Source organism: Pagrus pagrus, assembly GCF_965226575.1.
Source record: "Pagrus pagrus genome assembly, chromosome: 19".
Lineage (NCBI taxonomy): Eukaryota > Metazoa > Chordata > Actinopteri > Spariformes > Sparidae > Pagrus > Pagrus pagrus.
In genome coordinates, this window is record NC_140203.1 from 8,235,411 (window position 1) to 8,261,688 (window position 26,278).

At 40.4% G+C, this 26,278-nt stretch overlaps 2 protein-coding genes across 3 annotated transcripts; both read left to right on the forward strand.

The window, feature by feature from the left end:
• Positions 1-179: 179 nt before the first annotated feature.
• LOC311275026 (zinc metalloproteinase nas-4) lies at positions 180-3,880 on the forward strand. Of its 2 annotated transcripts, XM_084383162.1 has the most exons (10): positions 180-489; positions 560-592; positions 687-752; positions 880-929; positions 1,870-1,939; positions 2,010-2,124; positions 2,294-2,466; positions 3,121-3,202; positions 3,285-3,406; positions 3,594-3,880. In XM_084383162.1, exons 1-10 carry the CDS (start codon positions 438-440, stop codon positions 3,833-3,835), a joined length of 1,005 nt encoding a protein of 334 aa, XP_084239288.1. In that variant the 5' UTR covers positions 180-437; the 3' UTR covers positions 3,836-3,880. The 2 variants fall into 2 exon arrangements, with proteins under 2 accessions (XP_084239288.1, XP_084239289.1); XM_084383163.1 differs by lacking the exons at positions 560-592; positions 687-752; positions 880-929 and having other exon boundaries at positions 181-489.
• A 4,912-nt stretch (positions 3,881-8,792) lies between these two features.
• LOC311274808 (alpha-2B adrenergic receptor) lies at positions 8,793-16,529 on the forward strand. The gene is made up of 2 exons (XM_084382801.1): positions 8,793-9,115; positions 11,864-16,529. Exon 2 carries the CDS (start codon positions 12,001-12,003, stop codon positions 13,552-13,554), a length of 1,554 nt encoding a protein of 517 aa, XP_084238927.1. The 5' UTR covers positions 8,793-9,115; positions 11,864-12,000; the 3' UTR covers positions 13,555-16,529.
• The last annotated feature ends 9,749 nt before the right edge of the window (positions 16,530-26,278 follow it).

Genomic DNA, 26,278 nt, shown 5'->3' on the forward strand with positions numbered 1-26,278 from the left:
AGAAATGACTTTAAATCACATTAAATCACATTTCAACCCTATGAATTAAGTGGTATTCTAATTGTACCTAGATTTAATTGATTGATTGATTCAACCTTTATTTACATATCAGGGTGAGGGTTAGAAACATTCACATGTAGGCAGCATCTTAGTGGTGTAGCTGGTCGAGGATCTCTTTTATGTTCGTTGGGAGTATTTTAATCTATAATAATGCACCATATTTTTAAAATATGATGATGATAACGTGTTTTTTCCCATCAGAAATCTTTACCTGCAAAATAACTGCAAAACATTAACAAAAATAACAATTTCTCTCTGAAATGTGTTAAACGTGTCCTCCTCTGAGCCTCACAGGAATAAATGAGGCAGCAGCTCACAGGTGATTTTACTTAACGTCACTAACGAGCATCAGTCTGTCTGTCCTGACCTCTGAGATCATGCTGCATCTGCTGCTCGCTGCACTTCTGTTTGTCAATTCTCCCACAGATGGTAAGAAATCAGCACGTTTCACAGTTTGATTTTACAAACTAGTGATTTTTCTTTCATCTGTTGTGTTTAGTCGAGTCTGGTCCGATACAGGAACACAAAAAAGGTAAAAGCCTGGTCTGATTTAAGCCTGAATCGATCAATATCTTGTCGTTGGTTAGATTTGTGTGTTTCTTTAATGTACAGATGTGTTTTCACAGCACATCCGGATGACTGGTTCACCAGGGCACTGAAGTATATAGAGTCTAACCCAGAGACTATAGAAGGTGAAAACACACTGTTTTAACCTGCCAACATGTATTTAATTCAATTTAACTCACAGTTGTGAATAAAAAGCTTGACCCAAAAAGAAAAATTATATCAATATTATTTTTCTTTTGCTCTTTATGACAGAGCTGACGACCAAGCAATACGCAGTGGTGGAGGGAGACATGGTTCTGTCAGTGAGTGAAACGAGTGAAATGTTTTAAATGCTGTGTGTAAGTTATAATGTATAATTGCACAAAGTTGGGAGGCTTGAGAGAAACAAATTCACTGAGAAGTAAAGGTCAAACTAGAAGCATCAGTGGACGAGATCCTGACTTGGTGGATCCTACTTTTCCCACCATGCCTCCATACCATCTGTTGTTACACTCGCATTGTTGGGTCAACTTTCAAAGTTTGAAAAATCAGAATTACCGTCCAAAACCAACAGAACATATGCAACAACCGCACCATCAGATGGCAAACGGCAGCTTGAAAGCAGCAATAATCAATATTTTTATGGATCAAATGACGTCACAGGTTCTTTTTTGGTGTTTTGTTTCACCATCAAAACATTTTCTGAGAAAAGTTGTAAAATCCTCAGGGCCAGAATGAATGTTTGAGTTGCATATTTCGGCAAACCACAGGTATATATTTTTTCTTTTGGTTATTTTTTTAAATTTTATGTTATATGTACACTGTGTTCATGCTCTGGTTCAGTTTAGGAGCAAAATCCACTTGGTTAGGGTTGGGAAAACGTATTTTTCTTTAAAATACCTAGTTTGGTCGCCACAAACACAGCTGGAAATTGTCCCGAGGTGTCCTTCATCTATCTTCTCTATCCAGATGTGTCACGTTTAAAAATGTTGAAACTCGTCGCACGGTCCCATTTTACAATTTGGGAAGTCGTTCTTCAGACTTCTTACATGTTTCCTTTGCTCTTCTCTCTAGTCAAATACAGGAAACACCAGTCGGAAAACATTTTTCCGCAAATTCCGACAGCACATGAACCCCCAGATATTTCAAAGTTAGGCAAATCAAAATAACTGTTGTTTTCTGCAGCTGTTTTCAGAAAAAAGCTGAGAAAAGAAACTGTACACTACCTGCTTCATACTTGAAGTTGATTGTTTGTCCTTACAGGCTGACAGGAATGCAGTGGAGAGCACGTGGCCGACGCTGGAGATATCGTATGAGATCAGCTCAGAGTTGGGTAAGTCTGACATAAGCTCACTGCATCATGTCCCTGACTCTGTGTTTCACTGTTTCTGTGCATTTCCCAGCGAGTCAGAAATACGACATCCTCTCTGCGATGGCGATGGTGTCTGGACACACCTGTGTGTCCTTCCACAAGCGCAACGATGAGACAAACTACCTGCTCTTCAAATCCAGCAAAGGGTATGAAAACTTTGAGTATTTTATAATGAATTCAGGACTGCAACTGATAATTAGTTTCTTATAAATCCAATTATAGAAGAATAAAAAAATGTTTTACCAATCAACTTATTGTTTTAGCTCTAAATGAATGTCTCAAACGTTTAAGTGACATGAAAATCATTAATTCTAGCTGTGCTTCATATGTGGGCTTCATCGGCGGAGAGCAACCAGTGTTTATTGGGCCGACATGCAACCTGGGTAACATCGTCCATGAGATTCTTCACTCTCTGGGCTTCCACCATGAACACACCAGGACAGACCGCGGGCAGTACATCCAAGTTCTTTCCCATAACATAATGAAGGGTAATATATCAAAATGAAGATCATCTCTAGACATCAATAAGTCAACTGAGAAATCAAAGAGAAAAGAGCTTCAGTTATATGGAGGATTGAAACTGCCAAAATAAAAATGACTCCAAATAAGCTTAAAATTGTATTTAATGCACCAAAAAAGAGGGTAAAATAGACATGAATACATAAAGAAATGTATTTTAAAATAAATAAATAAAATGAACAGTTAAAAGTATGTAAATAAATGGGGAAATTAATACAAAAGCAGATTAAAACGGATGTTTTTTCCCTATTAAATGCCTGTTAGCATGTGAGCTAACAGCTAGCTGTGTGTTACCTTTAGTTTAAATGATGTTTGGCATTCCCAAACATGCATTTTTAATATTTGGTGCAATCAATAGTGCATCAATTCATGTAGAATCATTTATTTTTCTGATTTCGGCAATCTCTGTCCTCCATACAGAACTTGCCTTAGAATCATCATATTTTTAAGTTTTCTTCAGTATCAAAGTATTCCAGTCGTAGATGTCTGCACATTAAATGGTACACTGCAAACAGGAATGGCTAATGGCTTATTCGGCATACTTTTAATGCCAAACAATTATAAGACGAGAGAAAAGCAGTATCTTTTTACCCTTGAGGTACAGGATAATCGATGTGTTTCAGGGATGGAGAAAAACTTCAATGAACTTCAAGGCCAAACCCTTGACCTCGATTACGACATCTCTTCTATCATGCACTACGGAGGGTAAAGTGTCCAAAATACTAAAGCATATCAAAAGATTCGTTATTGTTATTTTTGTTTAAATGTTATTTTATTCCTGCTTCAGCAAGTTTTTTTCATCTAACGGTCTGCCCACCATCATCCCCCACGGTGAAATGAAGGAGATGGGACAGAGAGTTAAAATGACAGAGACGGACATCGAGAGAGTTCGCCGTCTCTACCACTGTGGTGTGTACACTCTTTGTACTGCCATGAAAATAGTCTTTTTTTAATTAAAACAGTAAAATCCTGCTTTTACATTAATGCACGAGTAGTAACAATTTAATGATGTCATATAAAACAGTCACAGGAGACATTTTACTGCATTTAGTACTGCAGGAACGTCTGACTCTTCCCTTCTTCTGCTCTTCACCAGACACCTTAAAAGCACAGGTGGAGAAGAAGAGCAGTGCTGCTGGGAAGGAGAAAGATGCAAGCTTTTATCATGGAGTTTTCCACGATGTGGCGTCCGCCCTCAAGACGAATAACAAAGGTCACACTCCTGCCAACAAACCAGAGGAAAGTCACACATCCACCACGGTCGCTACACCTGCCTCCCTGCAGCACCTTAATGCTGCCACTAGAGGGCAGGAAAACACCAGCAGAGAGATGAACTAGCCTGACCTGAGACTGAACTATTTATTAATAAAACCAACAAACATACCTGTATCTGAGATTTGTCTTCACTGGTATGTATATAATTATATAATTTGATCAAGGAAATTGCAGAATTGTATTTTTCTTTAAATTAATGTCACAATCTTTCATCTATCTCTTCCATAAGTGAATAAACAAGCTGTTCTCAGAGGAAAATAAGGTCAGAGAACACTGTTTGAAGCTAGAAAGGTGGCAGGGTCCGCCACATATAAACAAAGTAAAACAATATGAAATTGTGTTGTCCTTTTAACGTCATCGTCAGAGTTCAGATGTCATACAATTTTCTACGAGTACAAAGTAGAGGTACCTCAATCTGCTACCTTCCACCTCTGACTGTGTTTAGCTGACGGCTGTCATTGCTGGTTATTTTATGGATTTAAATGTTCATAAACACAATTATGTGAGTCATTCTATAGAAATGTTTCTTTTTCTTTTTCTTCCTTTACAGAAAAATGACACCTGGAGACTTTTTTTTTTTTTTTTTTCATACGTTATCATAAAACAACAGGTTATTTGGACGATGACTTCCTCTTTGACCATCAATTGCTGTTTTTAATCAGTTATTTATTTTTTCAGTTATTTTCTGACTACTTGTCCCCACAGTCAAGTATAGACGGAAAGTGACGTTTTATGAGCTCAAAACCAATAACGTATACATAGCTATCAAATATATGATGGAAATGACAAAAAAATAAAATTATAAAATGTATAATGAAAGTAATAATTCCTGGGAGTCGTGTCACTGGCGTTATCATGTGACAAAGTCTATTATTTTGAAATAAAAATCAACTGAAGATCTGTAAAGAAAGGACATGGTTCAGTCCACTGTCTCTTGTCTGTTCGGGGAAATATTCACTCCAGATATCACATGATTCAGTGAGTTTTACATTATTGACAGCATTTGATGCTCTGTATTGTCACTGCTGTTACCTTCCTTATGGGTAACACCAGTTTAAAAAAAAGATAAGTGATTAAGATTTCATTAATGTGTATTCATAGAGTCAATGACTTCTGAAATATGTGGTTTAAGTTGTAAAAAGGAAGTAAATTTTTTTTTTTTTTTAAATTTTTTGGATGTTTCTGTGGACGTTTCTGTAGAATGACCCATGTATGGAAGTCCTGAGCGGTCATGGTTCAAACCGTAATAAAGAGTTAAATTGTTTATGTTGTCTTCAACGAGAAAAAGATCTTTGTTATCCCGACATAACGAGATAAATTAACCCGTTATCATGAAAAAGCAAAGAGTTGTTCCTTCTTATTGTCGGTCAGCCTTACTCGTTTGTTTCTTTTCCCTCTGACGCAGAGAGCTTGTAGTCTCCTGCACATCAACACACCTGGTTTTAGTTAATCACTGTTGTTTCATTCTGTCCCGTCTCTACACAGAACAAAAGACATTATTATTTAATTCATTGACTCATTGAGTAAAAATTATAAAGACAAAAAATCTCTCTACTTTCTGCACAGTTTCAAGGTTTTGTCCTCATTCTGTCAGCTTGACTTCTCAGTAATGGACACTTGTGCTCTCTTAGCTCCACTGTTTGACTGTTGTTTGTTACTATATGTCAAGTGTAAATGTCAGAGCAATTTTCCGCCAGCCTACCTGCATGACAATAAACTGAGCTGGAGATAAATATTTGGCAGTTAGCTGAGATTCCAGGAACGAAACCCTTTCCTGCCAGTAAAGCTGTGTCGGGGTCGAGGAAGAACGCAGTCACCGACTTTGGAGGAAGAATTTAAAAACTGACATGATGCTGCTTCACTTTCTGCAGCCACCTGAGGAGGAAACAGAAGGTTTAACACCGACACCTCTGGAAATGAGTTTCTAGCTGGACCGAGGAGATAAGATGACTCTGCTGTTTGTGCTGAACAATGAAAACTGCAAACTTTGAGTATTCAAATTTACATTTCCCATCCACAACATCTGAGGCGAATACTGTACTTTTTTTACACCTCTACATGTAGAGTGGTGCAGTTTGTAGTCCTTAAACCCAGAAATCAGCATTTTTGCACATTTTGCACGTGAATGCTTTACACACCGATCAGCTAAAACATTAAAAAGGACTGACAGGCGAAGTGAATATCATTGATTTCCACTGATTGATCAGCAGGACCAAGGCCCTGACACTCCAGAAAAACTGCTCAGGAATGGCCGAGGAAAGTGACAAAGAGATCAAGGCATCTAGCTAAGTGGGCTAGCAACGACAGTATCAGCATTTGGTCTACAAAATTGCTAGCCTAAATATTCATGAATGATTGATACAGCGTGGCAATCGCTCTCAAAATGAGAATTACCGTCTTGTTAACCTGTTCCGCTTAAATGACTGGACAACACTGCCCATAAATTGCACAAGGTATTGTGGAGACTAGGAAAAAGGAGGACAGAGTGCTGCAGGGATGATGTATTTTTGTAGTTTAACCTGGAAGTTAGCATCGTCCTGGTCCCCTCGACAAAAAGCCTATATAATGATACTTACACTCTCTGCTCAGCAAGATAATCTTATCAAATAACCACAATTTTCACTATTTTTGAAGTGGTAATGAACCAAACCAACCTACATCGCAGTTGCATTGCCTTGACATTACCAATAGTAAGTGTTTTTCTACACTATGCTCAACACAATTTACTATACACTGATCAAACATGGGGTATTTTTATGTTGTAGAAGAAAACGTGAAAATCTCTTACAGTTGTGTCAACCACCACCGGCGTCAGAAAACCCACTGACTTTGAAACAAGGAAACAGATAGTGCGTAAACTTCCTGTATTTCCTGGTTCGTGTGTTTGACATGTTCACGTACTTGCATGGAACATGTTCGTGTCCTCGGTCCATCACCAGGTCACATGAAGATATTTATACTTACACATTTAAACTCTGACTGAACGGTTAAAAACTTCAGACACAAACGGAGAAAGTTCTGTTGAGTTTCATCTTCCCCAAAATTCACCTCCTGCAGACATTAATCTTCTGAGTCTCCTGCATGTTTCCGCCCACAGAGATGCTCCTGATATGCATACATTTCCATTCCATTACATTAGATATTCAATACAATACTGCTGTTGTTTTGTTATTCAAATGGTAAAAAAAACCCAAAACAAATGCAGTGATTATAAGTTTTAATCAAAAGTAAAGGACCTGAATATTAAACAGGCTTTAATAGTCTTTTAATGACAGAGGCCATTGTATTTGTGTGGAGGGTAATTAAAGGACATAATTTGGTCAAACGCGCCGAAATCACAAAACAAGCAGATAAATGATGAATATGTCGGATACAGATGAGTTAATGTGATTGGGAGTTATTGGAGGATTTTTTTTTTCGGTCTTTGATGGGAATGTTGGCCAGAGGGAAGAATTCATCCATTATATCGTTATATCTGAGTAATGTTTGGTGTCACAGCAGATAGATGATGTCAAACTGTTTTTTATTTCCTGTTTTTCTTCTTCAGGAGAAAAGTACAAACAAATCAACTGAATTAACATTTTCATACAAACATAAATCTTTCAGTTTTATTCAATTCAAGGTAGCGTTAAAGTTCTCGTTTTTTGTTTTCAGGCCACTTCAGAACTTATAATGAATGAATAAACAGCTGAAAGTTCACTGAAATCATTAAATTTTTTACATTAAAGGGCAAGTCCATTAATTTTCCACATTAAAGTGTATTTACAGGTCTCGCGCCGTACTACTGCATATGTGAAAAAAAGTGGTATAAAGCCTTTGTGGCTCCAGAGGAAGCTGCATGTCTAATCTGATCAATTGCCTCCGGCGATGTCACTCAGAGGTTAAGATGCATTGTGGATAATGTAGGTGCCAGATTATGAAAAGCCTGTGAGACTGATTATGGACAGTTTAAAAACAAATGATCAAAATTGATGCATCAGAACCAGAATTATCAACTTTTTTATTCCACGTAATCGTCTTCATTATTCAAAACATGGTGCCTACATTACCCACAATGCAAGGTAAACCATGGGGGAAGAAGTACTCATGTACTTAAGTAAAAGTACTCATTTCCATCAATTTTTTTTAAACTTTTTTATTTATTTTTCGGTTTGGTACATGTTACTTAAAGGGGCACTATGTAGTTTTTTTCGAGAATAAATTTAAACTCAGAATTTTAATAATTACAATATTAATGAGGTTATAATACAAACACTGTTTGAAGCGAGAAAGGTGGCAGGGTCCGCCACATATAAACAAAGTAAAACAGTATGAAACTGTGTTGTCCTTTAAGATCAGTTTGTTTATTCAGTCATGAAAACAAAGAGAGTTGATTTAGTTTGTTTGGGCATGAAAATAATGAGTCAATGAAGTAAGAGTCTGTCAGCTTAATCAGGAAAAGGTTGTTAAAGTATCAAAATGAAAGTACTCAAAGCAGTAAAATGTCCTTGATGCATTAATGTAAAAACAGGATTTTACATGTTATTACACTATTTTGTGTTGGATTGCAACTAAGTCTGGATTCATCTGCAGATTATCTTCTTAATCCACAGTTCAAAACTCAAAAAAGACAAAGAAAAGCTGCACATTGTCACATTTGAGAAGCTAAAAACTATGAAATGTTTCATTAAAATGATCAGTTATAGTTTTCTTTAGTTTTTTTGATAATTAACTGATTAACTAATTGATTACTCGACTAGTGGTTAAAGCTAAACTGTTAGTTCTTCATGTTTTGTTTGTAAAAATCTTAATTTGTAAAGTAACTACAAGTATAAAGGATTACTGTCACATGTGACGCTGTGTTGCACCTTTAACCTGACTCCCACCCGCGGAGATGAAGCGCACAGCCGGGGTGAGGACCGTCTGGAGTCCCGGAGAAGAAGCTGCGCGTAAAAAAGCGCGTCCTCGTTTATCCGGTAACATCCGCATCATTTCCTCCACATCTCCCTCAGCGAGCAGAGTCTGTCTCCAGCGTCCGGACTGGAAGCACCGAGCGGGATGTAAAGAGGAGCCCTGACGGAGGACGAGATCCGCTTCTTTAGAGAACTTCAGTTTCTTCCTCACAGATCTAAACTGGACCTACGTTTTTTTAAAAAAAATATAATTTCCCAGCTCTGTTTTTCGTTCCTGACCCTCCGCTTTTACTCTGTAGGGATCAAAGCACCCACAGTGGACTTTGTGCTCCTGTTTGTTGGCGCATCACCGGATATTTTCATCGAAATTCTGCGTATTTGCGCAAGAAAATCAACTTTAAAAGTTGCTGGCACTGAATGACGCAGCTGGAGTGAAGATCTACATAATCCAGTAAGTAGAGATTTGAGTTTATTTTGAGAATTTAAGCAAAGTAATTAGATTACTGTCATGTGTCATCCATGTTAAATGTACAGATTCCCCTCTGTGCAGCCACATGTTTAATGGTGAAAACATCTGGATTTATCAATTTTAATGAACTCAACACAGAAAATAAACAGCTTTCAGTTTGGATCACTGGTTTAAAGATGCTCTAACAAACATAAATGGTCAAATATATATATAGAAATGAAGAGAGGCAGAGCTGCAGAAAGAGACATATATAATTAGATTGAAGAAGAAGAATATGGACCCTGAACTCCTCAATCAGCAGCTGAGGAGGCATGAAATCTAAATCTGACGGCTCCAAACCAACCAAAACACATGTATGGTACAAAGTTGGTGTAGCTGTATGAAAACATATCCTGGCTTCAGCTTTGTCTTCTGCTGTGTATGTAATACCAAGCCCTTCCATTGAAGTGGTTTATTGTGACCTAATAAACATGACACTCAAATATTAGTCTGACTTTGCTATTGGTCGATGGCTAAAATAAAAATACATCCATGAAGAGCATACATCAGTACATTACATCAAGAGGAATAGGGAGATTTTACTCAATTAAGGGTTTTTGTTTCCTCTTTATTTTTTTTGTGCTTTCAACACTTGAAACTTGCAGAACACACCTCTACAGATGGAAGTGTAATGTTTTGATATATACATTTGTAATAAACAGTATCAAGAGAGTCTTATCCACTGAACAACAAAAAATAAAGCAATAATTATGGATGGGGGAGAGAGATTCTGCTTATTTTTTAAGTAAAAAACAGTCTCTCACACAAAATTTCCCTCTTGACTTATTTACATAGCAGTTTGCTCAGCAGCTCAACAGCTGGTCGGTTCCTAAAAGATGGTGTTGAAGATTCTCCAATATCAGCGTCAATCTTCACCACTTCCTTTGTGTCAGAGCAACCAGATAAAGACTGAACACACAGTGTGAGGAGGTCAACAACAACAATCTATGAAATAGCTAAATTTGGCTTTAGAAAGGGGCTGAGATAAGTACAAATGTCAGAACTAAGTTTCTAAAAAACCTAACAAACATTTCTCCATTGACTCAGTTTCAGTTTGAAAATCTTGACTTATATACTTTTATTTGTCTCTCTGCTTCCTCCACCTGCCACTGGCTCATTATCACCACACTGACTCTGCATAAAATATATGCAAACAGAAGTCAAGTCAATTATATTGATCGCATTGTTTTTATTTTATTTCACCTTTATTTTACCAGGAATCATCAAAATGTCTTTTACAAGAGCTCAGCATCATAAATCCTGGAGTTTTACAAGCGCCACACAACAGCCTCCATCCTGAGGGTGTATTCACAGAGAAACAAGCGTGCAGCACTCTGCGTTGGTCAGCACAGTATTTACCACTCTGGACCTCCAGGTGGCGCTGTGTTACATGGCTACAATGCTAACGTAGCTAGCAGTTGATTGCTCCCTGTCAGAGACTTAGATTTATATAAGAACTAGATACCGGATGCAAAGATGGCGGCCATTCAAACCGATGAGGTTCGCTCGCCCAGCACAGTTTTCTGGCTTCTGTGTTTACTTCCTGGTTATACGGCTCATTGAATATGCACAGTAGAGTTTCTACCGCTGGACCCGCCCACAAGTCCCCACTCGGCCCATAGACATTGCAGTTCTTGGTGTCCTGTCAACAGTTTTACAGACATCTCTTTTCTCATGGCAGGCTATGGGGAAAATGCTTTTTGGGCTGGATTGGAAGCAAGGCTGAAAGGCATCCTCATTTTTAGGTTAAAATCAGTGTACACTAATAACCCTCTCACACTGGACAAACACCCGTGTGAATACGCTACTATTCACCTCTCTTCAGGCGCCATGAGGCCGTTGGCTTGCTCATGCTTTTCCATCCATCTCTGTTCAAGCAGCGCCTGAACATTGTTCCCTGTTTTTCATGCACTTTCGTGATGACAAACAAAGAAGAATAAAACAGAAAGGCAAATTCATCTCCCGCAATGTGAAAAAGTCAAACGGCTATTTTCAGCAGGTTTACCTGTGTTTTGAAAAAGCTGCATATACGTGCCAATATTGGTGTAGAGGTCGTGTAACAGTGATTGATTTAGTGTCACAAATATGTTTTCTCTTCTGCTGTCTAATGATCCCAGCTCACTATTTTCCGAACAAACATTAGTTCTGTGTCCGTCTTTCACTTCCAGTAGAGACAAAGATCAATTAAAATGAACGCACACCATGCAAGTCAAGTCAATCCAATCCACAGAGCCCACAATCACAAATCATATTGTGTCAGTAGGCTTCACACTCTGTACAGTGAACGACACACACCATCGATTAGAGTGAGGAAAAACTCCCCGGAAAGAAAAAAAACCTTTTAGCAGGAAAAAATAAATGGGAGAAACCTCAGGAAGAGCCACAGAGGATAAATCCTTCACTCAGGATGGACAGACATGAAATAGATGTCAACTGCACAGAGGAGACCGAATATGTACACAATAATGGAGGAGGTGATGATGTGAACACACCTTTAGACCCTGGATTTGGATAAGGAAAACTCCCCCCTATGTAGTGCCTTTATCCAAAGTGTCAACTCATTTACTTAAAGGTGCAATATGTAAGAAATGTTGTTGAAAACATCTAGTAATAAATTATCAACATAAAATGTATATATGTATAAAAAGTACATGTAATGATGTGGACTACACTCGTATCTTTCTCTCGTAGGTCCTCCTTGCATTACAAAGATCACATGGCTTCACCTTGACCGACCATCATCCTGCCTCTCCATGGTTCACCATAGAAACACCCGTCTGCTGTCTCTCAGTCTGTAAGAGACCGCTCATAAAGCTCCTGTAACCACCATGGCAGCTGCTCCAGATGCCCCCTGCCTGTCGGAGCTCGGCGGTCTCCCCAACAGGAACATCAGCTTCATCTCCGGCACCCGACCCTGCAACCGCAGCACCGTCAGGCCCTCGCCTTACACGCCGCAAGCCACCGCAGCCTTTGCCATCGCCATCACCTTCATGATGCTCCTGACCATCGTCGGGAACATCTTGGTCATTATCGCTGTTCTGACGTCACGATCCCTGAAGGGGGCTCAGAACCTCTTCCTGGTGTCTCTGGCTGCAGCCGATATTTTAGTGGCCACGCTTATTATTCCCTTCTCGTTGGCGAACGAGCTGCAGGGCTACTGGGCCTTTAGCTCCATTTGGTGTGAAATCTACCTGGCGCTGGATGTTCTCTTCTGCACCTCCTCCATTGTGCACCTGTGCGCAATAGCGCTGGACCGCTACCTGTCTATCTCTCGGCCCGTGTCCTATGGCGCCAAGCGCACTCCCATACGTATCAAGGCAGCCATTATCGTTGTCTGGCTGATCTCTGCGGTCATCTCTTTCCCTCCTCTTCTCACCCTGGACAAGAGCGAAGGAGGTGAAGAGGTGTGCGAACTGAACAACGAGCGCTGGTATATTCTGTACTCCACCATTGGCTCGTTCTTTGCCCCCTGTGTGATAATGATTCTGGTGTATGTGAGGATTTATCAGATCGCTAAGCAGCACACACGCTGCCCGCTTGGACAGAAGCAAAAAAAGGCTGCAGGACGAAATGCCAGCATGGCAACCAGTGAGCCTCCAGTGAAGTTATCAGAGCAGTCGCAACAGAACGGGGATCAAGGAGATACGACTGATGGCCAAAAAGAAAAAGTACTGACCAAAATGTCTGGCTTGGATTCTCCACTCCAAAAGCCGCCTGGGAATACCCCTAGCCAGGACTACCCTCCTGATCCGAGTGCCGGTCCAGTCCAAAAATCATCCCCCCCTTCAATCCCCCAGCGTGAAAGCCAGATCCTCTCAGCTGTTCCCAAAAAAAAGTCCCACACACATTCTGACGAAGGAGGCGACACGCTTCCCGACTCCAGCTCTGCCTCTGATGCCGAACTGGAAATGGAAGAGGAGGGTGATCTCAGAGCTGACAGCAAACGAGAGACGAACAAGACTGACGAGCAAACTTTAAGCAAAGGGTTCAAAGTCCAGGTGCTGAACCTGGCCTGCAGATACAAAAACACTATGGCCACATCTTCTGGCACCAAACTGGTACCCGAGGAAGCATCTAAGATTCAGGGGACGCCCATATCCCGCCGCAAGGCCATGGTGAACCGGGAGAAGAGGTTCACCTTCGTGTTGGCTGTAGTCATGGGAGTTTTTGTGATCTGCTGGTTCCCATTCTTCTTATCTTATTCTCTTCAGGCAGTGTGCCCTGAAACTTGCAGCATCCCCAACCCCTTGTTTAAATTCTTCTTTTGGATTGGCTACTGCAATTCCTGTCTCAACCCGGTCATATACACCATCTTCAACAACGACTTCAGGAAGGCCTTCAAGAGGATACTGTGCCGGGACACAAAGGGTACGTTCTTCTAGAATGGGAAGTATTATTTTTTGAACTGCCGGCGGACAGAAAGACCGTTTATCTGAAGATGACATTTTTTTTTGTGTGTGTGTGTTTGCCCGGGATTGACCCTCTTCAGCATCAACATAAACACTAGTGCATTAAGGGGGAAATTGCATCCATTTTCTCCTCTCCTTGTGTCCGGGTGAACGCTGTTAGCTGAGTCAGAGCCGCACTGACAAAGGAGATTTCAGAAAGCCACAGTCAAGTGGCTGAATCAATTATCTTTAATGTTATTTAAGAATACAGTGTAATTGTATATTCAATGACTTTTGAAGGAGAGTGATTTGATTATATTTTGAAGCGGAAGTCGAGAGGATACAGGGTCTGTGTTCAGTAATTTAAAGTACAAACAGAACTACGATGCGTTTTTGTGTGTTTTGTGTGTGAGCGTATGCATGGGAGTAGAGGAGAGTCGCCTAAGGGGTCTGACTGGAAGAGAACAAATATCACTAAGTGTCCTTTATCGGAGATAAAATGGGCACTCAAGGAACACAAGATCAGGGAAAATGTGAGCATCCTCTTCTTCTGTGCCTCTCACTCTTTTTCTTCTGGTTCTTCCTCCATCTAAAGCTGTAACTTGGGACATCTGTATTATAATGGATTGAGCTTTTTTCCCCCCTTGTGTATTCCCTAGTCTCTGTGAACTTTTGGATGTTACACCTCTCACTGGGAATTGCTCATTAAGGTGATCGCCAGAGGCTTTAACAGGGAGAAACTAGAGCAAGAGAGCTGAGAATAAGCAGAGGCTGCATGAAAGATGGAAACTCCACATGTGAGAGCGAGCTGTTCGTCCACGTCCTTCACTTCCTTTAATCTTTCCTCGGCTTTAATGTTATTTTTTTTTGCTCTTGTAAACTCAAAAAAGACGCAGGGAGTCGGGGCTTGTGTTTTATGGAAGCTGTCGCAGTTGAGTTTTTGATTTATTTGCAGTATTTAATGAACATGATGGACAGAAAGCTTTGTACCCTTTTCAGTGTTTCTCGCTGCCAAAGCAATACAGACTGTATCTGAACTGGGCGCTGACCCCGACGATGAGCAGAATCCCTGATGAAGACGCTCCTCCTCTGGACTGATCTGATTTTGTGGGTGTGTGAAGACTGTGTGTGTGTGTGTGTGTGTGTGTGTACGTGTGTTTGTGTGTGTGTGTTGAGTTTGCAGCTGCATGTTTTTCCAAAAATGCACTTCTTATCTTTTGGAAGCCAATAGAAATTTGCTTGAATGAAGCATCCAGTACTGTATACACATGTATGATAACACTGGTGTTGGAATTAGCTTTTGTACAGTATTAGCTTGAGCATAAAAACAGTATTCATGCTTATCGTTCAACTGAAAGTCCAACTGAAATCAAACTGCATGTTGTGTTCCCTGTTAACAACACATCCTAAACAGAGTTTACAGGCATGCTAGCAGCTCTGTGAAGCTATACTTTGTGCTTTTTGCTAATGCTAACATCAGAATATGAACATACAGACATGCCATTCAAGTCATATGGTCCAAGTCTCAAGCAAGTAATTTTTTTTTGTTGTCCTCAGTTATGGCAAGTCCAAATACTGCAGCCTTATCTGCAGTATGAAGTCTTTCTGAAGAGAAAAGACAAGGTATTACTTCCTGTCTAATAAATTATTGATATTCAGCGCAATAAATGTAGTCAGGTAACTTTATAATTTCTTAATTTCTTCCCAATCAAAAAATATTTCCTCCCCATCACTTTTAAATAGTGATACTCTGAAAACCACACTAAAAAAAAACTAATACATAAAATGGTTAAGTCAGGATAAGTCACCCCACTCTAAAACCCAGAAGTCAGAACGGATTTGCTAAACAACTGAGCAGGTGAAAGGACAGGAAGTGAGTTTACACAAAACATTTGTACTATTGGCTCTAAAAAGCAGATATACCTGTTTTTTATGAGCAGTTTATAACTGGACAGAGGAGGTAAAAAAAAAACTGAACTGTAAGAAGCTAAAACAATCTCCATTTTGGATTCTTCCTCAGTACTGTGAACATTATTTGTTGTTAGTCAACAGGTTTACTCCGAAAACACTGATCACTGCAATTCTGTGAAGTGATTTCACTGTGACACTTTTATACCTCTGTGTGCTTTAATACCCTTTTACATCTCAGTTGTGAATCCTCCACAAACACTTGATGTTGAAGGACGTTTTTTTCCTTTTCAACATTAAGAATAATATTAGCAACAAATTCAAAAATAACTAATATTTTCCTGCAAAAAAAAGAACAATTTTGTGATTTCAGCTGGACTTTAAGTTTAGAGTATTGATCAAAGTACCACTCAGTATTGCCTTGTATCTTACTTGTATCTTCTATCTCTGCTCCTGTGCTGTTGTGTCCCAGTGCTATGCCTTCATTTTGAAATCGCTTCATATTAAGGGTTGAATAAAGGACATGGTGAGACTATAAATGCTGCTTGTTGTGTCAGAGGAGAGCGGGAGGGGATCGACTGTGAGCACTTACAGAGCGAAGAATAATGGAATCAGACAATTTACCATCGCTGCTTTCTGTCAATCATAGTGTTTTATGAGAATTACTTTTGTCTGCTCTAATGACCTTTGACCAGAATATAAATCACAATAGACTGACACGGACATCGAAAAAACTCGAGTAAGAGATGGAGTAAGGCGTAGAAGAAACTAATCCTGTCACACCAGAAAAATACCACACGTGCTAAAAATAAACAGAAGATAACTAAGGTGATAATTGACTGAACAAGACTCGTTTATCACCCTTCAACTATGAGCTGTCAGAGAGCCAAAAGCAGAATGTGCTGTTTACTTCTTGCAGTGCAGACTCACCTGAATGTAATGACATGTGTTGAAACCTTCCAGTGGTATAATTTAGTGTAATTAGGGCAGCTCTTATCGGCTCCTGATGAGTTGATGTTCCGTCTCCAGGAGCTAAATAAACCTCTTTTTATTTATCCAGGTGTAAGGATGTGAAAACTTTGGAGTTTGGTGACTCAGAATATGTAACATTTCTGCATTAAAATGTCTAAAAACTACGAGACCTCTGTTGTATATTTTGTTGAGTTGCGTCCTCCCACTGATCATAGTTACATGGCGGCAAATTTTGACGCTTTTGCAACGCTGTTTTGTTCCATCCTCGATGTGGATTCATATCCTGCTGGGAGCGTTTCAGAAGCGGACGGTCATGTGTTTAGTGTGTTTATTGTTAATATTTCCCGACCGCTGTATATCCAGCGTCTGCACAGGGTGTTTTGTTTTGAAGATAGACTGGATGCTCTATGCCGTTCCGCTGTCTGACTGCCTTCCTGGCTTGATCTGCTCTGTGCAGCTTGACCCTCCACCTCTGATTGGTTGGCTTCGTTGGTTGCAATCTCTTTGTTTGATTCAAACTTATAACTCACACAGTAGCTCTGGTAATGTCTGTTTTCGGTGGACATTACAACGACACACCTTCCTCTTCGGCCTCTCTCCCGGTTCTCTGTGGCTCCTGTCGGGGTGACTCATCCTCCAGATGCGAGAGTATCTCTGGGCTCATTAGGTGGAGCAAACAGGCTGGCTGTCCACTGCTGCTGGGCTGCCCTGCTGCTGCGCCACCTGGCCTGTCCGCTCTACCTTTACGAGCCCGGAGATACTGCGGCTGTGACAGCCAGAGTGACGGTGTGTTTACCGACGGCTGAAACTAGGGCTCACAATCTGCTGTGTCAGCTTTGTGACACCAACACAACGTCAACCCATTTACACCCGACAACCACTGAACACACATTTTTGGCGCCAGATCGGTGGGATCTGTGGTCGAGTAACTGCTATCAGCTGTCAGGGCCGGCTACTGTTATTAAACTATAGAAGGAAAGCAGAAGTACTTAAACTTAAAACTGTTTGAATAATAAATGCTGGACACATCAGATTTATTATTAAAGGACATTGTTCAAGTCATCTTTTTCTGTATTTTTATGATATTGTGATAAATATCGTATCGTGGGCTATTTATCGTGATAATATAATGCCGTGAGTTTCTGGTATCCTTAAATCCCTATTCCTGATTGATCAGCAACTGTAAAGACAATGGATAGTGAAAATGTAGAGGGACATTCGGCGATATTTCAAGGTAAAATGAGATTTTGAATGCAGGACTTGTAGAGTATGTCCACACTGTGGTATTAGTGTTTTTACTCAGGCTAAGTAAAAGGTTTCACACTATCAGTGGGTCAGAACAGTTGAACTGCTCCGAAGAAAGTTTCTAAACTTTCCTCTCTGTACCACTGAGGCAACTCAACTTTTAGTGAAAATGTTCAAGTATCATAAAGTCCATTCAGCTGTCAAATGATCTCATACTGTGCCAGAGAAACTTGAGAAGACTAGAATAACATATTCATCTCTGTATATTCATAGCTCCGAGGCATTATGGTATTGGATTTTTAATGTCTTTTTTATGATGCCATATTAAGCGTCTGCCGTGTGACGTCGTTTGTTTCTGTCAGTCACAATGTTCAGCAATGCTTCATAAATCAGTTATCACTGTACAGCAGCTGGAGACAGCTCAGTGTGACATAACACGGCGTAAGACCTCGAGAGATTCATGCTAGTTATGATGAATTGATGATGATGATGATGAATTATACTGACAGTGTTTTGAAAATTGTTGTTTTTTTTCTTATTTTACAGTTCCTGTACTTAGCAGCTACAGTATAGTTTGAGAGAGATCGTTATGGTTGAAGGAGACCGCTGGTGATATTCTACTTTTTTACCTATCAGAAAATCCCATGAGCCTGTTCTAACTCCGTCCTCTTTGCCATCAAGCTCCAAAAAACACATCAATGAGCCGCACTGTAGTTTATTTTGCCCTATCACATACACACCCTCATGCTGCCCCAAAATACTCACTACAGCAACAGATGTGGATTAACCTGCCACTGAAAATAGTCCCTAATAATGCAGTATTTTATTATATCTCCTCATTGTAGTTAGTTTAGTTTTAGTTAGTTTCATGTGTGTGTGGGGGGGGACTGCATCATGCAAGCTAGGACCGCCACTGACCCTATCACATGTTTCCTGTAGTAACACACTTAAGTTAGTTCAGAGGTCACAAACTACAATAGAGACAGCTGCTGTCTGACGTGTTAACTGCAGGACTTATCATTCTTAATATTGAAAACTTTGTTGTCCATGAATGCAGCATATAGCATGGCTCATATATCTACCTACTGTATAGTACATATGAGAACATTAAATGCACATAAAACAAGACAAGCGTTACATGTAGAACAAATTCATGCAGGAAAGACATATGACGCTCATTTTCTGGTTCATAAATGTTGTTTTAGGTTACTGCTAGAACAGGTTTAAATGCTTAAATACTCAAAAAGCACATCAGTTTCCTCGTACTGTGCAGGACAGCAGCACTATGTTCCCCTTCTGTCTGAAACACTCTGTTTCTTTAACCACTTCCTGTGCTGGCACTGGGAGTGGGTCAACAGTAAAGTTTTGTTCCCACATAGATGCAGTTCCTCAGGTCAGTGGTCCATTTATCTGTCCACTAATATTTATTTCAGTTTACTTTAACACACACACTGCATACCACACACTCGTGTCTGCTGTATGTGCGTGCTACTGACACAGACTTAGTCACTGTATGTCACACCTGACTGAACTCATGATTACATGGGAGGCAAAGTGCTGTGAATAATTCAGCCAGATTACATATTGATGCCGCTTTGGTCATAAAGATTGCAATGCATGTAGGGGCGTTATTTAAAATTGTATAATGGAAAACATTTAAACAGTCGTTCATTTTCAATCCCCAGGCTGAGCTGTGATCAGTGTGAGTCATAACAAGGCAGCACGAAGCTTCAATTACTTGTGTTGTTGTTTGGACTGTTTGTGTGTGTGTGTGTGCATGACTGTGTGTATTTAATAAAAAATAAGATTTACACGAAAAGACAAGCAGAGAGTCTTGTCCGCTGAGGTTCAGCGAACCACAAGAAGACAACACGATGTGCAGCATTCAGGTCATCTGTAGGAAAAGGGGAAGAAGAGAAGAGGAAATTTCTTCATCGTCTTTAGTTCTGAGGGTGAGATGAGAAGATGGATACCAGTCTCATGTCTGTGTGTAAAGTACAAAGCTGTTGTCAGGGTGCGGTTAGCTTAGCTTAGCATAATGACTGGACATAGAGGGAAACAGCTAGCCTGGCTCAGTCCAAAGAGAAAAATAAAATACACTTAGCAACAACTTTAAATCTCATTCATAAAATGCTTGTATTGTGTTTGTTTAATAAACAGGAGGGTTTCCACACACCTGTATTTAATTCTTTTACAACATGATCAATTTGTGCAATAACAAATGCACACAATAGGAAAAACAAGTCAAACTATCATAACAAAGTATTCCTTCCTGGCTGAGGTGGAAAAGTGTAACTGTACATGATTAATGTCACTTAAACATCAGATCTGTGTAGAGTACTTTGCTACAGCACTTGAGTAATGTACTTAGGCCACTGCTGTGCCCCCTCATCTTCCAGTAGTTATGCTAAGCTAAGCTAACCCCGTCCTGATACCAGCCCCGAACACTCAGACATGAAAATTATGGTACCCATTAAATGATATTTCCCCAAATTGTGTGTAATATGTGAGAAAACAGGATATTCACTATGTTTCCCAACTTCTCTAAATTGTATTAATAAACACAAATAAAGTCACTAAATGGTAAGAAAGAATATATTCTTACACTTCTTTTTCTTATCAAACAGAAACATACAACCAAACATATGCTGAATTCAAGTTTCTCTCCTTAAAGAACTAAGACGAGCTTTCCTCACGTCTCCTCTGTCTCTGCCTGCTGCATCTTCTTGTGTGAGGCTGTTTTCGGTTGGGGTTTGGCCGTGTCGCTGGGAGGCAGCTGGTGCCGCTCCCCGCCAGCATTCCTGCCTGAAAACCTCCTGTGCTGGTGGTGTAAACAAGACCAACTGTCCATGGGTGGTCTGGCTAGCTGCATGGCTAACTGAGCTAACGGCAGCTTCAATAATGGATGGATAAAGAGAACACAGTTATCAGCAGTTAGCAGTGACTCTGGTGTTGCGCTGCTCCCTACTTGTTTGGAGTATGAAATCAACAGGTGGTCAGTTCTTACATATAGCGCCTTTAAAGCTCCAGTTAATGTTCATGAATTATGCCACTTGACTTTCAATGACATGTGCACCTTGTTGCCCTGGAAATGGATGAGGTGGCTTGTGAGTCGCAGCATGTGGCTACCAGCAGCTCCACAGGAAAGCCACTGAAATAACAACAAGAAACACCGTGACCGCTGGCCTTTTGCTTTGTTTTTCTTAGTGTTTTTTTCTCCCCAGCCTGGCTGTTTTTCTCTCTGCTCCTTCATTGCCTCTGGTGCTCTCGAGGCAGCTACCTCTGCCTCGGGCGACAGCTCACGCTGCAGACAGCTTCTCAAGATAAGTGACGAGAGTCAGCGGGAGGCAGCCGAGGGGGAGGGCGACCGTCTAACGTGTGCTGGCTGTAAGTGCTGTAAGGTGACTCCAGGGTGACACTCGCTGTGATTTTCTGACACGATTCACAGTCACGGAGCAACTGTAACATGAATAATATACACTGTGGTTGTAAATGACTTGTGTTTCTGTCAGATCTGAAGCAAATAAAGACTTGTATAATGGTTTATAGAGTGGAAATATATAAGTATTCATATTTTACAGCAACACACCTGCACCTACTGTAGTCCCTGCTGATATATTACTAGTAGTAACGGATGCATAACACTATTTATTTTCTATTGCATTATATTACTTATGTCTCTTTATAATCAGTTCTAGAAAGTCAATAAGTACATTTATGTAAGTACTGTACATAATTACAATTTTGAGGTAGTTGTACTTTACTGGAGTGAAAGGCTACCATTTCGTGAAGCCAATGTAAAGATAAACATAAACAAACATCTACCTATGAAATAAAACCACTGAATGTAACATAACAGCCACTGAAAAGTAAGAAAAAATAGCTAATTTAAAAAAAATGACTAACTGATGGAGTGAAATGAAATTAAAATAATGCTTCTTGGTAAAATCAGTCAAAATATCTTAAAGGATGAGGTCACCCAAAAAGGACAATTCAGTCATTACAAACTCACCCCCACTACTGATGGAAAGTTGGGTGAAGTTTTGTAGTCTACCAAACATTTCTGGAGCTTCACAGGAATAAAGTGTCCTTCACAACTGCAGTAGATGGGGACTTGTTTTAAAACATTAAGAAACAACCCCCAAAAAACACAACATGGCTCCGTAATCCAAGTCTCTAAAAGCCTCGACATCCCAAATTGATTTAGAAAGACTCACTGTAGCTGCTAAGATAAAAATGATATGTCATGCTGGAGCAGAAATGGTGGACCCTAATGCGGGAGACAGCAGGAAGAAATTTACACAAGGAACAGGCGAACAGTAGGATCAGGGAAACTCACCAGAACACCAGGAACAGGAAAACAAAGACTAAACTAAAGACTGGACTTAAATACAAACTAAATAAATAAGGGGATGAGGTGCAGGTAGAGAGAGGTGGAGAAACACGTGAGGAGAATAAGTGGAAGAACATTAGGAACAAGGAAGGAGCTGATAGGCTGGAAAACACTGGGAACAGGCCGGGGCGAATGATGGACATGAATGACAGGTGTGAAAACTTAGAATACACATAAAGCACAAACGGAGACAGAAATAACATCACCGTGACACGGTAGCACATACCCCGTCTGAAGTGGGTGCATGAGCTCAATCACGCATTGAGGGTATAAATAAATCAATAAATCAATTAAGGATCTCTGGGCCTCCAGAGACTTGGATTACCTGGGACAAACTGTATGAAGCTGCTTTAATTTTTTGTTGTTGGGTTTTTTTTTTTGTTTTAAAACAAATCCCCATCTCCTTCAGTTGTTTAGGAGAATGCTGCAATACTGTTTCGTTGTGAAGCTCCAGAAATGTTTTGTGGACTACAAAACTTCTTTAATTTTCATTTTTTGGTGACGTATCCTTTAAAAAGTGCTTATTTTTTCAGCGAAAAGCAATATTTATATGATCTGTGGCCCCTAAATTCTGTTGTGTTACTACTGTACAGTGTGTGTACATTACATTTACTGCACATATTAATCATAACACCGTATGCTGATGATATAATTATGTGTATTGTATTCATTCACACTTCTACTATCAAGTTCGCACATCGTGGCTGCGGCTGTTGTACTACAGAACCTCTTCACAATTCACGTATGTGGTCTCACGTGTTGCAATGTACATAATGTTTACAGCTTTTTTTTTATTGCCATCCCTACATTTCCTTAATATCTTGTTTTATCTGTAGTTATTTCACTCCAATCAGCCTTCGCTCTCAGCCTCGGTGCTGCTCTAACATGTGAATTTCCCCTCTGGGGTCAATTAAGTTTGATCTGTTTTGTGTGTTGAATGTAAAGATGAGAAAGAGAATAAGTGAAAGATGGAAAACACCAACCAGAAGGAGAGAAGTGTGTGTGTGTATGTGTGTGTGTGTGTGTGTGTGTGTGTGTGTAATAATCCAATTCTGTGCGGTTCAAACAAATAAGGATGTTATCCTATTAGAAAGTAGCCGTTGTGCTCCGGGGTCTGTTGTGACATGGTTAAATGTCAGACCCCATCTCTGCAGAGACTAATAGGATGAGAATAGAGGAAAACACTCAAACACACATACTCAAAGCTACACACACACACACTGATAGAGATATACAGAGATTTTAGCACAATATCGTTAAAATTTTACAATACATAGAAAGTGAATGTGAAAAGTGAAATATTTTAGTTATGGATGAAAAAGCTGTGAGATAACTATAGATGTGTACTGCAGAGTTGACAACGCTGTTCGTAAAGCGGATATACGTCACTCTAGTGGAGAATAAACAATAAAATATAGCAGCTTCTGATCAATCCACAAGTAACAACTTCCTTCCAGCTCCGTCCGGTTCCGGTATAAACTCCACTCAATCCGAATATATAAAGAAAAGAGACTGAAAGAGAAAGAAAGATGATTGTAGCTGAAGCTTTTCTTTTAATGTCTGCAGAAAGCAGAGATGAAGAAAAAGAGTCTGCTGGGTTCTCAGGAGGTTTCACGTTTCCCTCAGGGGTTTTTATCGACTGTGTCTGAGAGATAAACTCTCTCCGTGTCTCTGCTGCTCATCTCCATATTCATGAATTCACGTCAACTCGTCTCTGACTGACTTCCAGGTGTTAAATAACAGATTTGGGATGTTAACAACAGCAGGGACACCACTAGAGAATATTTTTAGCTGAACAATGCATGAGTTTTCTGGAAAACCTGCTGAGTGGTTGGAGTGTGTGTTGGAGTGTGTGACTTCAGGACCGACTGAAGGACCGTTCAGCATCAAGAGGAGCACATAATTGATTTTGGGACGTGGTTCAGCGTGGATATTTACATGAGAGGCCGCTCCCCGCAGATCGAGGGTTCCAGTTGTTAGTCATGTATTCATGCTGCTGGTGAGTCAAGCGATCTTTTGCGAGGCGTTTTTTCTGCTTACGCTGGAGTTCTTCAGGGTCACAGAGCGGCACTTTGCTTACACATTTCTCTGGAGGTTTTTCTAGATGTTTGGCAGTTTTTCAACTTGACTGGTTGTCATTGCTGTTCAGTCGGCTTTCCTTCTGCCATCTGTCCAAAGAAACAGAATATTAATGAAGTCAGCTGGAGTGAAACGCAAGAGTAAAACCCCGTAACCACACCAATGATAGTGGTATCCAATGTATCATGACACTCTCGGAAAGAAAGCTAATGTATATCCCCAAAATATGAACCAAACCTTAAACTAAATCGATCCCATTCGATGTTTGGGAGACTTTTTTTTTTCTTTTTGTCGTTTAGGTTTGAGGAGTTGCTGTAAGAAACTGTGATTTTTACAAAACAGAAAGTGGATGGAGTCCTCATCAGTCCCTCCTCTCCACCTTTTCACCGGTTTCATTCATGTGACATCAATCATCGACCATTTTAAAATCCAATCGTCTGCCCCCGGAAAACAATTTTCTTCCTTCCCGTCAGCTCCGTCCTCTTTCTCTTCCTGCACTGAGGATTTTATTTTCCACTCTGAGGCAGAAGATGATCACATCTGAGGGCACCTCTCCTCGCCGCTGATGTCTTCTTATCCTGCCTTCCATCACGCTCTCCTCCTCCTCCTCCAGGTCACGCTGCGTAACCACCTCCCTCCAGCTCAGCCACAGTTAGACTCCTAAAGAAAATAGTAGCCTCACACTGCTGCTATCAGAGCTCATGAATGTGCTGCCTTCGAGCTCCTTTGCCAATATGTGTCACAAGAGCTTTCTGGTCCAAGAGCGGTCTGACTGGAGACAGCGCTCCCTCTGATTTCCTTGGTGTTTTAGCATTTTGTCTTCAGCCTTCGGACAAAATGAGTGTTTCATCGCTGTGATTTTTGGCTCAGAAATCACATGTCAGAGTCTGTATTTATTGAAAGTGCAAATTTGGACTTCAATGAAAGATAAAACTAGAACATGTTTGAAAGGAGAAATGATACAGAACCAGCACCTTTGCTCCTTTCGACAGCGGTGGAAGGTCACAAAGTACATTTACTCAAGTGCTGTACTGTTCATGCTACTTTCTTCTTCGACTCGAGCATATCTCAGAGGGAGATGTTGTACGTTTTACACATGAAACATATGAAGACATATGAAAATATCATGTTTTGTTGTCAGTAAAGCTCCCAAACAGTTCATACAAGAACAGCTGAAATGATCAGTTGATTGTCTGAAGCCACAAAAGTACTGAGAGCTGAACACACTGACTTTTAAAAAACATCGTTCTCTCAGGTTTCCTGCACAGACGTGAGTTGAGAATCGATTTGAGGGGGAGACGTGGGCTTGTCACGAGTCGGCCGCAGTCGCGAGTCGTCACCGCAGCCCGCTGGAGGCGGGGCGGGCGCGGCTTGGCTCAACTTAGATCAGTAAAGCTGGTGATGGAAAAGCAAACTGCGGCCCGGTTGGACTCGGCGTGGCCAAACATGAATGTGGGAAGGTAGGCTGGTAGGCTTTATCAGCAATGTGTGAACTTGTTTGGCAGTGGCTTGAATATAAAAAGTTTAATTTGTGTGTAAAAGTTCCTCATTCAGCTTTAAATCATTGTGCCGACTTGGTTATTCCTGCTCGGAGCAGACGTGATTAATCATGTGATCGCTTGGGATCTCATCTTAAAGGTTATCCTTACACTTCACTGTCAGTAGGCGGGGGTCAGTTGATAAATGTGTTTCTTCTTCAACTTTTTTACCTTCTGCTTGGCTCTTTAAAATGTAATTATCTGAAGTGTGATAAATAAGAGCCCTGTCTAATTTTATGAGGTGTTACACAGATCGCCCGTTTCTTCTCTCTGTAAAACCCCTTAAAAGAGCCTGCGTATGATCTCAAACATCCAGCTGTCGTACAGGAGCCACAACTCAACCTTTAATATCTTTTAAACAAACAAAAGAAAGTCTGCTCTCGTCAAATTCATCCTTATAATTCATCTCTGACTCGGCAAAGGAACAACTGAGTTGAGACATTTCAAATGATCCATAAACGTTGCAGACTGCTTCGTCTGTTAGCAGAAGCTTGAATTACATTTTAAAAGTCCTGCCTGGTGTTTGTTTATGAAGCCACTGAAGGAGCTGCAGCGTCATGCGTTACACTGCTGGCCCTGTGCC